The sequence below is a fragment of the Mytilus trossulus genome, chromosome 14, assembly GCF_036588685.1.
Source record: "Mytilus trossulus isolate FHL-02 chromosome 14, PNRI_Mtr1.1.1.hap1, whole genome shotgun sequence".
NCBI lineage: Eukaryota > Metazoa > Mollusca > Bivalvia > Mytilida > Mytilidae > Mytilus > Mytilus trossulus.
In genome coordinates this window covers 22,772,916-22,791,419 of record NC_086386.1, presented here as the reverse complement: position 1 = coordinate 22,791,419, position 18,504 = coordinate 22,772,916, and the positions used below count along the sequence as shown (strand labels likewise).

Below are 18,504 nucleotides of genomic sequence, written 5' to 3'. Positions count from 1 at the left end.
AAATGTTTAAGAAGCCAACACCAATATTAACACTGAAGTTTCACCGATTATACCATCAAATGCCGGGCTAAGGTTAATTGCTTCCTGTTCAATTAACCAGGAAAATGATATATTACCAAACATATACTAAAAGTACTTGAAAGGATGACACCATAAACTATACAAATAATGAGAAACGCCCATATTCAAAGACCTGCAAATGTACAGCTTGATAAAAATACATCAGAAAAGAACGAGTGAAATGAGAATCGGTAGGTGGTACTCGTCCTCCACCGTTAAAAAAGTCGAAAACAAGCAACTGACTAGAAACAGAAAATCGCACATGACAACATGGCACCAGTGGACTACTTATCAGGTTTAACCTCTAGTCTTTACTGTATATTTGATGAAGACGTGAAAAAGGGTGTACTTTAATCATTCTAACTTTTCCTGTATTTCTTATACGACAATATTCCCCATAACAACATACAATGTATAAGTCATGAAGCATGATCATCAATTGTTTTGTTTTTATTTGGTATCGGACACTTAATACAGAAACAATTTCGTCCACCTGATTTTATAGTGTTTGCAAATCCCGAAATGAAGATGACTTTCGATACCATGTTTTTTTTTATATTTATACCTGGACCTTTCTCTAAATTTCGCCGGAGATCTGAATGGTTCCTTTATATTCCGATAACTAAATACTTGTGTTGTGCGCAGGAGACACTCATATGTTAAAGATGTGTTAACTACATTTTCATGAACACGTCGGTGATTGGCTCATGTCATTTCTTATTGTGATGTTTTGGATGTTCGCTTCATCTTGGTTCCAATATAAAAAAGCAGAAACAGTAATAGATCCATGTCCTTGATTATGAGATACTAGAAAAAGCCATTCTTAATTTATTTTAAAACTATATGTAAACAAATGATGAAAAGAAAAGCAGGAAGTGTGTGCAAACTCGATGTTGATTAAACCAGAAAATTTCGTATATATTTTTTTTATGACAGAGGCAAAAAGAAAACAAGCACTTATCCTGAAATTGTAATATTTCGTGTTGATGAAATATTTCTGTCTGTAAATTCAGAAAATATTGCGAGGGTTTTATTATTGCGAAAAATGCGACAGAATTGTAAACGCAATAATTTAAACTCGCATTTTGAAATATTCCATATAAACTAAACGGGATTTTTCTCAAAATCGTAAAAAATTAAATCGCATTGCAGTCTAAGATGACAAAAATGCAATAATAAGTGCACGCAATAATTTCTGAATTTACAGTACTTTATTCACACCTGTTAACCTCTTAATTTCATAATGTCATCATTGTCGTTGGTGTATTGTCTCGTGAAATATTTCTTATGAGTGTCCTTTTGTTCATACAAATATGTTTTACAAATTGTCCATAAGGATTGCCATACAATATTTTAGATTAAGATCAAGTACTTCCTTGGCGATTGAATTTATTATATTATTGCGTTTAAATACAAGGCACACACATATATGTACATACATTGTACCCTAGGTTAATCTTTTCCTTTAAGGGTGTAACCGGGCCTATACCAGTGGACAGTGTTCTACATGGAAACTATACTGTTACGATTTCAATTTGTTTTAGGAGAAAACTATCATTATTGTGTAAATATGCCAAACAGATCTGAAAGGAATATTGATGATTTTTTATATGAAATAGACTGTTTCAAATGGTCTTGTTTAATATTTTGGACTATGACTGAAATAACTTTTGTTTTAAACAACAGAAGAACTCAGTACCAGTAATACACGTTTTACATAAGATTCTGCTTCTTTACATGGACATGGCGGAAGATAATGATCACGCGTTCAGTTGTAAGTGGACTCTTTATTCTCTGTGTCGGAAAGAGTTTTCAAGAAGAGAAGAAAGGATCCGTGTTATGTAAATTGAAAACTGAGAACATCTTTAAATATCTGGTAAATAGTTTTGGTAAGCGTTACTTTATGAATGTTCAATATCAGAATAACATATAAATTATAAAGCATCATGATATATAGTCCCAAGTGAATATAAATTTTATAAATCTGGAGTTCTAGAGTTTTTACATATATAAGGCCGTTAGTTTTCTCGTTTGAATTGTTTTACATTGTCTTATCTGGGCCTTTTAAAGCTGACTATGCGGTATGGGCTTTGCTCATTTTTTGAAGGCCGTATGGTGACCTATAGTTGTTAATGTCTGTGACATTTTGGTTATTTGTGGATAGTTGTCTCATTGGCAATCATACCACATCTTCTATTTGATTTATATAAGAATAACACTGGTTTTCTCATTCAGGCATATTATAAGTAACTATGCGTATAGGTTTAGCTAAATTTAAAGATTGTTTGATATTCTGTATCATAATTGGTCACATTCTTGTACTATGTTTTTGATGGGTAATTGTCCCTTTCTAATGATACCACGTGTGTACTTCTAATCTATTTTTACACAATCTTAGTCCATCCTCCCCTAGTGTCACTATTAAACTGTTTACTCGATCTACATTATTTGATTTTTCTCTTAAATACATGTGTGATAAATTATTCTTTATTATAACAAGATAAATGACTTTTACGATTTGGATTTTGTTCATGATTGTTGAAGGCCGGTTGGTTGCCTATAGTTGTTAATTTGTGTTTCACTTCGTGCGTTGTAAAAACTTGTCTTACTCACTGCCACACCACACCCAGGGGGCAGATCCAGCTATTTTAAATGGAGGGGTTCCAACTATTTGTCCACATTCAGGATGATCTTTCAAATGTATTGGTCGTCTAAAAAGATGGTTTTGGCCCCTAGACCCCCTTGATCCATAACTAACGTCATCTTTTCTTTCTTTTTTTTTTTCTTTTCTTTTTTTTTTTTAAAGAAACCGTAAAATAGAATATTAGCTACACACATTTTAGTTGAAGCAACCACAACTTGTTCTTTGTTTTGAAAAAAAAAGCTCTCTATAAGAAAACATCATCAAAGGGGTGGGGGGGGGGGGGGGGGGGGGTGGGCAAGGGGTTTAACTGTTTTGCTGTTATGGGGCATTTTAATTCTTTGTTATCTGTTATTTTGAAAATATATTTACTGTTAGCTGTTATTGTCTTATTCTTTGTTAGCTGTTATAGGACTATTATCTATTTTGTTATCTGTTATTGTGAGAATCTTTTTGCTGTTAACTGTTATTGAAAATTGGAATGTTAGCATTTTGACAGCCAATCTTCACTAGAAATCGAAGATAATTGCAAATTGTGATTTGAATGGATAATAGTCTCATTGGCACGCTTACCACATCTTCTTACAATGTATTTCTATTGGGGTCTTTCTACTGGTAATATCGGGTGGCCCTGTATTTGCAGAAGAATTTCAGTAACATACATTGTACATCACATAAACATATTAAAATCAATTGGACCCATGGCCAGGACCATTCCAGTATATATTATTATTATCCATTGTAATAAATTCTGTTGTCTGTGAACATGTAGCATTTTGTACAAATTATAATTCACTTATTACTTGTACAATAACTTATAGTATGGATTTTGTTATAAAAATAGCATTGGTACACCCTATAGATTTTTTTTATTCAATGACCACATAATAATCTTTATGTTGTACTATTACACCACTGTCCCTGATTAGGGGAGGATTGGACACCAACTAGCATGCTTAAGTTGACGCAGTCACATTCTGTATGTGCCTATTTCCAAATCAGGAGCCGGGATTCAGTGGTTGTAGTTTGTTCCTGTGTTACTAAGTTTCTCGTTCACTATTTTGTGGATAAATTAGGCAGTTAGTTTTCTCCTTTGAATTGTTTTACATTACTAAGTGGTATGGGTTTGAATTATGGCTTTAGGAATTATACAACATCTTTTTCTTTTAGCATTTATATTATAAGTGCTACTCCCTCTCTTTTCATTTACACGAAAGAGAACCCTGACCACCATATTTTTAAAAGATTTTTAACTGCTTCACATGGCGAAAATTGAAGCTCAGAAACTATTGATGCAAATAAAGATGTGTCTTCGGTTTAATTTTTCGACAAATACCCTTTTAAAAATCCTACAGCTTCTCCAATGCTGTACCCAAATTTTCCATATTCTATAATTTCACATGAGATGCATGATTAGTGTTTCACTTGGTGACATCCACATTTTCACTAGGTCCAATTTCTATTATACTATCAGAATTGTCACGTGAGTCAATTTCTATTATCAGAATAACCATAACTGGCATGCGTGTGTCAGTTACATGTCCTGTCTCCACTGATCTGGGTATTTTTGTATTTTATAAGTAAGTTTTATCATGAGGTCATTAAATAAAAAAAAAATATTGTGCATCAATGTTTTTGTTATTACTTGTAAAGTATATATATTGCTTTTCAGAAATAAAAAATCTAAAAATCAAATTGATAATAAAGCGTCACTGGCTGCACTATTTTCAAAAATTAAATAAAAAAACCTAAATCATTAAAAATTGATCCCTCAAATGCCCTAGATTAAAAATATCCCTATATCAAAAACAGAAACTAGTAATGTCGTTCAGAAAAATTCAACATCCATACTATAAAATTTTTGTACAAGTTACGGGAAAAAAAATCAACCAAGGCAGAACTGCCTCAACGGCCGAAACGTCGAGTTTACACAAATTACAATTTTCTAGGTCCATACCACAAGTTATATACTAAGATCTACGAGTCATCTACTGGATTGGTCCTGGACAGATTTATTTTCATATTTCATTTACTGTTATCTGTTATTGTCCCTTTTCAATTCCTTGTTATCTGTTTTTCACCAAATCAATTCACTGTTTTGCTGTTATGGGGACCCCCCTTGCCCCCCCTCATCAAAATGTTTGATTTACAATTTGTATAAATTTGCAACATGTTTGTTGCGTCATGCTAATTTAAAAGTCACGTGCATCAAAATACATCTGATACATGCAAGAGACTTGTTACCCATTCATATTATAATAATTCATGTCAAAACATTGAAATTTCTATAACAATGGTATGTAAACAAATATGGAAAGGCAGCTTGCAAAAATATGACCCACTGTAAAATCTTTGGATAACCGTGAAAATTGGTTTATCGACGTCGAAAAATCAATAAATTGGTATGCTTCAATAATGCCTACCCTTATTTGGAACTTCCTCAAACAAATGTACAAAAAGAAATCCAGAACAAACTGATGAAGAAAAAGGTTGCAAACATTTGGACTCATAAAATGCTTTCTCTCGTACTTTTAATTGTATCATGGACTGAGATATCTACGCTACCAAACTATTAGTCAGGGAAAACACACCCATTATTAAATATCAAACTATAAACAAGAAAAATAACCTGGCAAAATGGCCGTTGAACTAAAGATGATCTCTGTATAATACCTACATCTTTTGAGTGGATACAGCCAATTGTAAAGGCGTCTATCCTAAAATAAAGCAAGGGGTTCAAATGATATGTCCCCAATCAAGTGAATTGGACGTCAATAGACAGAGGGGGTTCAAACCCCCGGAACCCACCTCCTTGATCCGCCACTAATCTTATTAACAACCTTTTACATGTTTTATGAGAAAAGAAAAATATACAGCGAGTCAGCTGGAGATGCTAGCTGTGTAAGCTGTGAATCAGGGGTTTATAGTGGATTATTGATATTATCAAACATGTGCCAGCTTACATAGAACTGCTTGCAGAAGTGGGAAAATCTATCCATGCAAGAACATTTTGGACTTAAAATCATGGCAATCACGAAAGAGATGAAGTTGTCCGATGATAAAGTTGAATTTGTAAGACAACTAAATACGATGCCAGTCGCCTACTGTTTCTTCTAGTTGATATATATATATACTATACATAGTTTAAACTAAGCGGTTGATGTGTTCATAGGCGAGCTAGCTAGAGGACCTGAGTTCTAGTAGTTTGGCCTCCCTTTGAAACCCACTGGAAGCAATTTCTGTAGCTAAATTTCATATTGAATTTGCTGGAAATTGTTACACACACCAAAAACTAAATTATGTATCTTAAAATTGGATAAAAATATTTACACTTTTTTAGAAATATTAATTGTACAAGAAAATCCACATTTTTTGAAAAAGGCCCATATCACTGTTAGTAGTAGAAAATTTACCGGGTTTATTACATTGCTTTCCGTCTTTGTTTTGTTACTATAATGTCGTCCTAAAAATCTGAAACAAGTCAATATTTTTTTACTTTTACATTTGGTGAGTATTTAATCATATCGCAGGGACAAATGTAATACTGATGATGTTAAATCTGAAACTTAATGAAGGTTCTTGTTAATGAATTGACAACATAGCACGCCGCGTTTACAATATGCAAAAAACAATTATTGAGTACAGAAAAAAACAACGTGCTCCTGTACATGTATGATGTAATCAAGTAAAAGTTGTATAACGATGCATAGTGAAACACAGTGTGTCGCCTGCTTTTGCTGTTAATCATAAGCTCAACAAAAATGAGGAAAAAAGTCGATCAAAATATTCTTCTCTATGCTATCTTTTGATTGTAAGAAGCTTCTATCCAAGTTTGGTAAAATTTACATTGTTTGAACCATTATATATTATTTACATCCTTGACATCGTGATGTTTACAATGTTAACATGATGTAGTGTCAACATCGTTTACATTGTTTGAACCATTATAAATTATTTACATCGTTGACATCGCGATTAGTACATGATGTCCTGTCAACATCGTTCACATTGTTTGAATTCTTATATATTGTTTACATCGTTGACATCGTTAACATAGCTATGTATACATATAAGAAGATGGGGTATAAGTTCAAATGAAACTTTTCCTTTAAGTTCCACGTTTTATAAGTAAACCACTATAGGTCAAAGTATTGCCATTAACACAGAACTGAACTACTGAACAACAGATTCCTGACTAAGGACAGGTGCAAACAAATGCAGTTAGTTCAACATTTATATACGTACCATAGACAATGATAGACTCAATATAAAATATAAACATGATTTTGACACAATATTGTTAGCCTTGCTTTGTCAACAATTTGAACAGAAAGGTATATATAAAAAGGAGAGTTGGTATGATTGCAAATAAGTCAAATTTCCAGTACATACATATGAAATGGCACATCTATAGATAACCATATGGCCTTTAACATTGAGCAAAGTTTATATCGCATAGTTAACAGTTAAAACCCCGACATGTCAAATGGAAAACAATTTAAACTATATAACTAACAATGACTAACTGCTTAACTATTTTAAAAAAAAGAATGAAAAAAATGTATATACAACAACAACCACAGTTGACACTATATTGTTAACATTACAATGTATACGATGTGAAAGATGTAAACAGAAAGGTATAGACTTTATATTTACAATATAAACATGAGTTTGACACGATAATGTTAACATCGCGATGTATATGATGTGAACGATGTAAACAGAAAGGTATATAGACTCTATATATACAATAGAAACACGATTTGACACAATATTGTCAACATCGCGATGTATACGATGTGAACAATGTAAACAGAAAGGTATATAGACTCTATATATACAATAGAAACACGATGTTGACACAATATTGTCAACATTGCGATGTGTATGATGTGAACGATGTAAACAGAAAAGTATAGACTATATATACAATATAAACACGATGTTGCCACAATATTGTCAACATCATGATGTATACGATGTGAACAGAAAGGTATAGACTTTTTTTTTGTGCCTGTCCCAAGTCAGGAGCCTCTGGCCTTTGTTAGTCTTGTATTATTTTTATATTAGTTTCTTGTGTACAATTTGGAAATTAGTATGGCGTTCATTATCACTGAACTAGTATATATTTGTTAAGGGGCCAGCTGAAGGACGCCTCCCGGTGCAGGAATTTCTCGCTACATTGAAGACCTGTTGGTGACCTTCTGCTGTTGTTTTTTATTTTGGTTGGGTTGTTGTCTCTTTGACACATTCCCCATTTCCATTCTCAATTTTATTTATATTTACAATATAAACATGAGTTTGACACGATATTGTCAACATCGCGATGTATACGATGTGATCGATGTGAACAGAAAGGTATAGACTCTACAAACACAATATAAACAAGATGTTGACAGATAATGTTAACATTGCGATGTTTACAATGTGAACGATGTAAATAAAAAGGTATAGAACATATTAATAGGATACAATGTAAACACAATAACGACACTATAAAGCGAAATTGCGATGTTGACAATATCAACAAAACATCGTGCACTGGACCATGTGGACATAGTTCAGGTAATTGATTTAATCAGATAAAAATAGTCTTTATGGAAATTTTTATCAAAAATGTATCGTATGCCCTTAAACCATGTAAACACTTTAAACACTTCTTGGTGATGATTTTAAATTTTATTTAAGAGTTATTAAGTTTTTTGTAAAAGAAGGGGTTTTTACATGTTATGCTGTATTTGAAACTTATTATGATTATTGCATAAAACTTTACACATTAGACGACGGGCATATCATCACTTGTGGCACAGCTGTTTATGATAATTATATATTCTATTGCACTATATTTCTTTGTTCAGTAGACCATGAAATTGGGATCATAACTTTAATTTGGCATACAAATTAGAAAGATCATATCACAAGGAACATGTACTCAAGTTTTCAAGTTGATTAGACTTCAACTTTATCAAAAACTACCTTGGCCAAAAACTTAAACCAAAAACTATTACCTGAAGCAGGACAGACATATGATTGATTGAACAAACACATAGACTGTAAAACATAATGCCCATAAATGATGGGAGATAGGACCTCTATCAGGACTCCGGGATCAGGTGTTTTTAAGCTCAGTATTTCAGGATTGACCCTTTCATCCTTTCAGGATCCAGGGATTTCTTTTTTTCGGATTTCAGAATTTCGGTATTTAATTTATTTAAGTTGGGACCTCAGGATTTCATGTTTTAAAGCCTTGGATTTCTGGATCAGGACTCCTCCTACCCCCTCTCATAAATGGGGCATAAAAAAACAGAAGACCAACAAATAAACAAACAATAGTACACAAAAGACAAAATAGAAAAAAGTATGAGCGTTAGGAATCCCACCAAAAACATAAAAAAATGGGAGTGATCTAATGTGCCCCAGAAGGTTAAGAAGATCTTATTCCACATAATTAATATAAGTGCTCACTTATTAGCTTTCAGTTCATTGTTAAAACAAAATCCTGCTAAATACTGTAGATTTAAAAAATTAATGCATTATTGATTATTGTGAATCCCTGAACTATGCCAAAAATGCAAAATCTAACTATAACATTTAAAAAGTGTTGATCAGCTGTAAAGATTTTTATTGTACTTTTAATTATACCATACATTTTTTATTAGCAGGAAGAAGTAACATGACCGACTCACAAACTTCAAAATGGTACAGGGTAGATCTAAGTTTGTTGAGAGTAAAAGGGTTTTACTTCTTTACATTGGCTGGTATGTTTTAAAAGGATTGCATATGTATATATTCATGTATACTAAAATTCATGATAAAAGGGATGATTTTTCATTTCCTATCGTTAATTATCCATTTTTAGATGGTGATGTTCCCTTGTCACCATCTTACAGTGTTTATATATCTCAACTTGTACAATTTGTTCGTGTATGTAACAATGTAACTTGAAACAAATATAAATTAAAGTCTAGAATATAAAGCTATATTCAATTGAAGTCATTATAATTCAGAGATTAATGATGATAAAGTGCAATGGGTCGTAACCATACACAATGTTCATGTATGTATGAAGTGAACTTTTGAGGTTCATTAAACATGTTAAATAGATGAAGTTTGAAGTTATCATTTTATATGTTTATGGCCTCAGTAAACACAATACTTTCTAAAAAAATGCTATAGTTATATATTAAACGTTTATTCATTCACATCATGCAAAATGTTTTGTTTTTTTAAATTCATTGTAATCAGATGTAATCATGATTACTTTGCCAATGTAATCATTAATTTAATCAGACACTTTCAGAAATGATGTAATCATTAATTTAATTTAATCGTACAAATGACAAAGTAATTGTAATTTAATCAATTACATTGAAAGTAATCGAACCAATCTCTGAATATGCCAGAGGGACAGTCAAACTCTTAGATTGAAAATAAACTGACAATACCATGGCTATAAAAGGAAAAGACAAACAGACAAATAGAAGTACACAAAACACAACAAATAAAGCTAAAGACTAAGCAACATCAACCAAGATGTGAAAAACTCTCAATTGTAAATGAATAGAAATAAACTGGTAGGGTTGCTGCCAAAAGAACCTTTGCTAGGGGTAACAGGTCTGTATCTAACCTCAGTTAATAGTGAGGCAAAATATAAATTTTTGGCGAGGGGTCTTGGGGCCGATTGTTAGTCTTGTATTATTTTTAATTTTAGTTTCTTGTGTATAATTTGGAGTTTATATTTAGTATGGCATTGATTATCATTGAACTAGTATAAATATTTGTTTGGGGACCAGCTGAAGGATGCCTACGGAAGCAGGAATTTTCAAATTGATAAAAAGCTAAGATGCTTATACATTAAAGTACTATATTTACTAACATTAGATTTAAATTTCGAAAATTTGATTTGTTCAGCCCTTGGATAGTCGAAACTTCCCAAAAAAACCTGTATGGTGTAATGGTGTATGGCATATGGTGTATTGTGTAAGAGGAATGATGTAATGGTGTATGAGGAATGGTGTGATTGTGTAACGTGGGATTGGGAATATTGTGAATGAACAGTGTACAACATTTCATTGGTTAAAAACTAAGTTCTCTTTATTTTATTTTTTGGATTGTAAACATAAACAATAATAACAATGAATAATAATCTTAATATTTGAAATTTAATTGCGTTATGGGTAATTTCCGATCCTGAAGATAGAATGGGGAATGGTGTATGGTGTTATGTGTAACGTGCATGGTGCAAAGGTGTAACATGTTTGATGTAATGGTACAAGGTGTATGGTGTAATGATGTATAGTGTATGGTGTAATGGTGTATGGTGTTAGTGGGAAGTTTACACCATCCAAGGACTGAATCAACAGTATTCCATATATTGTTAGAGATGTACTATTATTACACTAATGTCCATCTTTTTACATACATGTACATATTAACTTGTTTATTTTATTTTGCAGCTGTTGGTGCTCTTTTACCGTTTATGGCACTTTATATGAAACAGATTGGTATGACAAAATCACAGACTGGAATAATTTATGGTCTTATGCCATTTGTTGGGTTTTTAGTCAGACCTCTATTTGGAGCCATAGCAGACAAATTTCAAAAACACAAACTGATTCTTGTTCTATGTTGCATTCTAACAGGGTTGTGCTTTAATCTAATGATTTTAATTCCAACGAAACATACAGAACATACAAAAGTGAAAACTGAAATTGTGTGTAGTCAAGGAGACTCATTTTTACGAGATTGTTACCATGTCAACGAAAGTATAAACATGGAAGCATGTCCCATGTCATTCCATACTTATGTTACTAAAGCCAAAGAGATTATTAGTGAGGAATATTTTGTCACAACAATTGGGAACTCAAGCAGCAGTAATAATGTGCCATATGTTATCAGCACAATGCCAAATGAACAAAATGTGGCAACAAAGTCTAAACTTTCATGTAGTTTGAATTGTAATTATAAGATAGCACCAGACTTACCTCAAAAAGTATGTTTCACTAATGCAACAGGCACATATGATGCTGCTGAATGCTACAGTGTGAATTTAAATATTGGAAAATGGGAATCTCATATCAGTGTTAAAATTCCAGATCTTGGATATTTGTTAAACAAAGAAGTTTTATCAAATAGAATAAAAACTGATGACCAAGTGTGTAGGACTTTTGACCTGAAGGATGTAGTGTACAAAGGTCAAGAGTACTGGCAGATGTTGTGTAGTGATGACACAGATTTCATGTGTGACCTTCAATGTAGTCATGTGAACACGTGTACTCATAAAGTAGCAGACGATCTAAGTCAAACATCATTTTGGTTCTTTTTCGTACTGTTTTTACTGGGAAATATTTTCTTTGCTCCTATAATGAGTTTGGGAGATGCCATATTGTATGACCTTCTAGGAGAGAAAAATAGGCACAAATGGGGTAAACAGCGATTATGGGGAACAGTAGGATTTGCAATGTTTGCTGTTGTATCAACCTTAAGTATTGATGCACTTTCAAAAACCAGCATGAACAGTTTTAGTGTATCATTTTATTTGTTTAGTGCCTTAAACCTGGCAATAGCTTTCACTTCTTGTGTAATGAAAATTTCACACAACCTAGCCTGTGGACAGTTGCTGAAAGGAACAATAACTCTGCTACGTAATCGTAAAACTTTAGTGTTTCTTCTAGTTGTGTTCTATTTTGGATCATTGACAGGTGCAATAGAGGCTTTTCTCTACTGGTTTTTAGAAGAGGAACTTGGAAACAAACTGAAAATCATTCCAGGGTTATGTTCTTTAATTGCATGTTCAGCAGAAGTTCCATTATTGTACGTGTCAGGTTTTTTTATAAAAAGATTTGGGCATATGTATTGTTTATATGCTGCCTTTTTCGCATATGCTATGCGCTTTACAGCATATTCATTCCTTACCAATGCGTGGCAGGTTTTACCAGTTGAATTGTTACATGGTATTACATTTGGAATTATGTGGGCTTCTGCAACATCATATGGCAGTATAATAACACCACCAGGAATGTCAGGAACCATACAAGGATTGCTGAGTGGGGTCCATTTTGGATTTGGTAAGTATTTTATTTACTTTTGGTATTGATTGTCTTTTAAGTATATTTTGAGCAAAATACAATGTACATTTTTGTACTAACAACGGAATGTACATTTGTATATCACAACATTTTTAATATTTTACTCATATCATGCATATTGATAAGTGAAGGCACACAATCTGGTCACCTACAATATTGAGGTCAATTTAATTCCCACCAATTACTTAAAGTGTTCAACTTATAAACATTATCTCAAAAGATTGGGGGAATGTTTTAAGTTTTATACCCTAATAATTACTGTTGTGAAACAATTAGAGTGTATGCCATTGCCTTTTATAAGAATGACACTTTTTTAAATCTTTGTGTGTATTGCAGTATGGATCACCAACTCAAAGGAGGTCATAAGTTAATATTACCCTTGACACATGTAGCAAACATAATGTATTCTGTACATGTATCTACTACCATATCTTGAGAATTTAATGTTTTTTACAACTTATTTAATTTGAAGTTTGCCTGTCATCCCTCCTAAAAAAAATTAAGATATGCTGGGTTTTTTCATCTTTATCAGACTTTTTAAAAACTGACTTGAAAAACTTTTTAACAGTTACACCATGGTTCATAACCAGTCAAGGTTCTTACTTAAATAAGTTAAGGGAGAAAAATGACATACATTTGTTATTGTGGGCTAAAAATTAAAAAATCTGTAATAGCATATATGTCATGTATGTATGTTACATGTTTCAAAGGGACATCATTCATCCTTTATTTTGTTAAATGGTAAATTGTAACTAAGTTCTATTGATATTATAATTGTCTTTATTTCTATTAAACTTTAAAAAGATAAAACAGTCCATAGTTTGCCAATCATGCTTAACACAACCATGTTATTTCAGAAAAAATATGCCTGTTATAACTTAAGGGTGTCATTAGAGCTTCTCTATATATCTCTCCAAAGCCTTTTCACAGACATATATCACAATGTATTTATACCCCCGCTTTAAAAAAGGGGGGTATACTGTTTTACCTCTGTCAGTCCGTCCGTCCGTCAGTCCGTCCCATGAATATTTTTCGTTGCATTTTTCTCAGGAACTACAATACAAGGATTTCTGAAATTTGGTTTCAGGGTTTATCTAAATCAGCTATACCGTGTGATGCGTTTTCAGATTGATCACTTGACAACTTCCTGTTTACCGAACACTTGTATGATTTTACACATGATAGCCAAGTTGAAAATTTTCGTCACATTTTTCTCAGGAACTACAATACAAGGATTTCTGAAATTTGGTTTCAGGATTTATATAAGTCAGCTATACCGTGTGATGCGTTTTCAGATTCATCACTCGACAACTTCCTGTTTACCGAACACTTGTATGATTTTACACATGATAGCCAAGTTGAAAATTTTCGTCACATTTTTCTCAGCAACTACAATACAAGGATTTCTGAAATTTGGTTTCAGGATTTATATTACATGTATTAGTCAGCTATACCGTGTAATGCGTTTTCAGATTCATCACGCAACAACTTCCTGTTTACGGAACACTTGCATATTTTTACACTATTAATATTATCCACTTGCGGCGGGGGTATCATCAGTGAGCAGTAGCTCGCAGTTTCACTTGTTTAATTTATTGTTATAAAAAATGATTAGAGCATGTAATAAGGTCCTGCACAATCTTCCTAGTAATTCAAAAGTGTCTCATGTAATAAGTTTAATGCCTGTAAATACAACTAAGTTTAACACTTTAAAAGCTTGTCTCCATGGTTGATCAAGATGTATTAATTGAATTCGAAAATTAGTTTTCAAGGTTATGTATTAAGTTACTGCGCAAGTTTCAAGAATTCCGAATCGCCCACTGAAAAAAATAATAAATTATGACACATTTAACTGATAACAAGCAATGATACAACAAATTAAGAGAAAGTATCCTTGATTACACATGTGTTATTTTCCCCTTATAACTGATTTAAAGACCCTTGACCTTAGACTGATAACTTTAATATATATGAACACTAATAAATTTTTCAACTCTTAATAAGAAAGTGTTTTTTTTATGTTTTAGGTAAAGGGGTTGGTAGTCTAGTGACTGGACAGCTGTACTGGAAGATTGGTATAAGATGGACATTTCGTTTATATGCAATATCTTCAATTGTACTCCTTATCTTATATGTTCTTGTCAACAAGTTTTGGTTTAAAGAGGATTTACCTGCTAGACCTAGTGGAGAAGTTGAATTGAAAACTGGAGGTACAATAAACATGATATATAACAATGACTAAAAATAACAAAATAAGTGTTGTGAAAGCATTAAATACATACTGATAATGATTCTACCACTGCAACTAATGAAAAACAATACATGTCTGTCTCTACTTGAAACTTTCAAATTGTAAAAGCAAGGCCTGACAAGCTTTTCAAATATATAAAATTAAATGTTCAGTGTAGAATAATATGGTCATCAAATTCGGTGGTAGAATCTGTTTCTTTAACGATTTTTAGATACTTTGTAAACCATTTTTTTCACTGAGCTGCAAGTGTTTTTTTATGAGACATTTTCCTACATGGTTGCCTTTTTTCCCAACATGATCATGGTATGATTTACAAAAATCGTTAACATTTGGCTTCATTCATGTCATTATTGAATTTTGACCAATTAAGAACTTAGATTAAACAATCAAGACGTTGACTATGAATAAATTTTGTTAATATATTAACTTTACTCTTAAAATAAGTGTCAAAAGAATAAAGATCAATTTAAAAAAAAAGGATAATGTACAGTGATCATGGTGATGTAGATGATAAATTGGAATGACAGAAATTTTTATAAAATTTAGAAAGACCCGTTATTTCAGCAAAAATTAGGCAAAAACACCAACTTTAAACTGAACATATATACTATATATGTATCAGCTCAATACAGATCCGTACAATAACTCTTTGCAGAATGAGGAAATCACAGACAAGGGTAAAACTATATGACCCCCACCTCTAAGTGCCAGGACCATAAAAATGTGTAACTCAATGTTTTGTAGAAATTGAAAAAAGTGTTAAAGATGAGTTAGAAAATATTATACCTGTGCTCATGGTTTTTGAACATGGATATACTCTAAAAAGAAAACATTTACAGGTGAATTTAGGTAGACAAGCCTGAAAACTTATAAACTTAAAATGCAACAAAAATTTTAATTTGTTTTTAGTTTATCACCATCACCATTTCAAATGTTCAATTTGTTTTGAATTTTACAATCATGCAACTTTTACAATCTACCAGAAATGTACATGTTTATTTTTAAAGTTCACTTGGCTTTCTCTATTGTCATGCTTTCATTTCAAGATAGAAAATTCATTGTTTTCTTTAGGAGAAGAAGAAGCAGAAGATCATCTCCTTGGCAACAATACAGCAAAGCAGAGTGATAAACATGCTGAATTTCATGATGAACCCAAAACAGATGAGAAAACAGACAGTTTAAAAACAAATGAAATTTAAAGATGTGGTTATATAGGTTGAGTTGTGTCATTTCTCTGTTTAGATGATTTGTTATCTGTGCTTTATATTGTTAATATCCAGAATTTGTGATAGTTTTTTTTTCTCAAAAATATGAAAATGCATTGATTGCATCTGATTCAGTGTATGGTAGGGATTGCCATTGCAAGCAACTTTCAAAAGATTGTTGGTTTAATTTTGTAAAATAGCCAAGACTGCCTTGTGGTAGCATATGAAAGTAATGGGATATGTTTTGATTGCCAATAATTAAGCAATTCACAAGAAACCAAATGACATGGATGAAAGCAATCATAGAGGTTATATAGCTTTCCACAATGACTAAATCCCATACTGAAAAGTCAGTTTTAAAGGCTCTTAGTAAAATTTTGAAAATCGTCCCTTATTTATTTTTTCTCAATTGTTAATTGAAATTATTAATAAGTATTTGAATGAATTTTCCTTTGAAGTTCAACTTATATATAGTTGAATTTGTAGTAAGGAGTTTAAGTCATATAAATGGTAACCACTTAGACAGAATGACAGTATTTTTTAATATACAAAGTGCCTTTTTAAAAGCAATTTTCATACATTGATTCATATATTCTTTGATTCTTTTATTTTTTATATGTAAGTTTTGTTATGGTTTACAAAACTCTTATGAAATTAAAGTTACAGAAGTTGTTCTCTCTGCAGTTCTCGTTTTCAGCATACATAGTTTGTACTGATAAACATTATTTATTTATGAAATTAGAAATTATAGATCTATAACTACTGATATTCAATGTTGATATTGGCTTACTATTTTGAAGATTGAAATCCTTTGATTTGGTTAAACAAAATATAGATTTGCAACTTCATAGCGGACAGTTGATTCTTTGTAGAAAATTGGTTTTGAGAAATTTGAATTATTTAAGCAGTATTTGTGGTTCTGCTTTTGAAAAAAACCCACATATGCGTTTTTTGTTTTGTTTTTGTTAATAGTACAAGCATTTAAATATTTGGAAATTAACCAAATATTTAGTTTTTGAACTGATTGTTGAAATCCTTTATACATAACAATGATTTATCAATGAAGTTATGAAGTTTAAGATGTAGTGCATTTAATTATGAAAAACAGATTATTAAGCAAATTTTCGAAGACTTTTAATAAAGAAATGCCAGAGGGGTAAATAGAAATAAAAACAAGTGGCAGCAATGTGACCAGTAATTATTCCTAAGATTTGATATTTTACGAGTAAATTTTAATAGAACATTCCAGTTGTTTTATTAGATAATATACATGTTTTTGTTTATACTTGTTGTTTAGTATCCTGAATGTGCATAACATATCTACAATTAAACATTAGGCATTAACGAATGAATGAATGAATGAATTAGTTAAATGCTATCGACTAGCTTTCTTTTAGTCACTTGTGAAGTTAGTTTTTTTTGTATACCATTTGATAAAAGTAATATTAAAACTGTAAATACCATTACATACATAGGACTGACCATTTATATTTGTGGGCATCATTTTATTATTTTCTTGATTCTTATTAATTTGTTTCAGAAATAGTTTACTAGAAATAGTTTGTTTCTATTGATAATTAGTACCCAATCTCACACTAATTTTCTTTTTTCAAAAATGTTCCAAAGGAAACCCTGGTCCTTGGAACTTCTATATTAACTGCATATTACTAAAAAAGAAAGTTTTTTTCAATAAAAGTTTGAAATTTGTTTTTGTCCTTATTAAAAAATCAGTGCTCCCTCACATGTAATGGTAAGTGAATAATCTGGGTTTTTTTCATTTACAAAGAATCTCATTTTTTATGGTATGTACATGACATATGATTTCATTTGACTGCATGGTTTACATGAATGTAAGATTGTTTTAATTATGAAATCATTCAGATTTTTGTATGACTATTTTTATTATGTTTTATAACATACTTGTAATGCTAACATGTATATAAATTTTGTTTTATGACAGTAAGTCCTATCTTTATTTTCTTGTCTCAAATAAACAAAAATGATATTCTTATAAATTGTGTTGAAATGTAACATATCAATTTGTACAAATAGTGTTTAAACACAAATTATGACATGCTTGGTTAATTGTTTAGAGCAAGACATACAAAACACATTTGATTTTCTTTTAATGTCAGATTTGTTTTCTAGAATATGTTGTTTTTATTGGTTTTGGTAGGCTGCTTTTTTAGATTATACAAAGTTTTACATTTGTTAATTATACTTCAGAACAATCCATGCCAACCTAGCATATGCCGT

At 31.5% G+C, this 18,504-nt stretch overlaps 1 protein-coding gene across 3 annotated transcripts; it reads left to right on the top strand.

The window, feature by feature from the left end:
- The first annotated feature begins 1,524 nt into the window (after positions 1-1,524).
- LOC134696416 (major facilitator superfamily domain-containing protein 6-A-like) lies at positions 1,525-17,830 on the top strand. 3 transcript variants are annotated; one of them, XM_063558201.1, is made up of 5 exons: positions 1,525-1,936; positions 9,367-9,462; positions 11,161-12,771; positions 14,820-15,002; positions 16,115-17,830. In XM_063558201.1, the coding sequence occupies exons 2-5, from the start codon at positions 9,378-9,380 to the stop codon at positions 16,240-16,242; spliced, it is 2,007 nt and encodes a 668-aa protein (XP_063414271.1). In that variant the 5' UTR covers positions 1,525-1,936; positions 9,367-9,377; the 3' UTR covers positions 16,243-17,830. The 3 variants fall into 3 exon arrangements, with proteins under 3 accessions (XP_063414271.1, XP_063414270.1, XP_063414269.1); XM_063558200.1 differs by lacking the exon at positions 1,525-1,936 and adding an exon at positions 6,143-6,208; XM_063558199.1 differs by lacking the exon at positions 1,525-1,936 and adding an exon at positions 6,143-6,208 and having other exon boundaries at positions 9,364-9,462.
- Positions 17,831-18,504: the final 674 nt, after the last annotated feature.

Bases quoted from the DNA above. Each gene is read 5' to 3' on its own strand.
- LOC134696416 (XM_063558201.1), top strand. From the start codon at position 9,378: ATGACCGACTCACAAACTTCAAAATGGTACAGGGTAGATCTAAGTTTG. The intron at 9,463-11,160 runs GTATGTTTTAAA...TTTATTTTGCAG, and splicing joins TTACTTCTTTACATTGGCTG to CTGTTGGTGCTCTTTTACCG. The intron at 15,003-16,114 runs GTACAATAAACA...TGTTTTCTTTAG, and splicing joins AGTTGAATTGAAAACTGGAG to GAGAAGAAGAAGCAGAAGAT.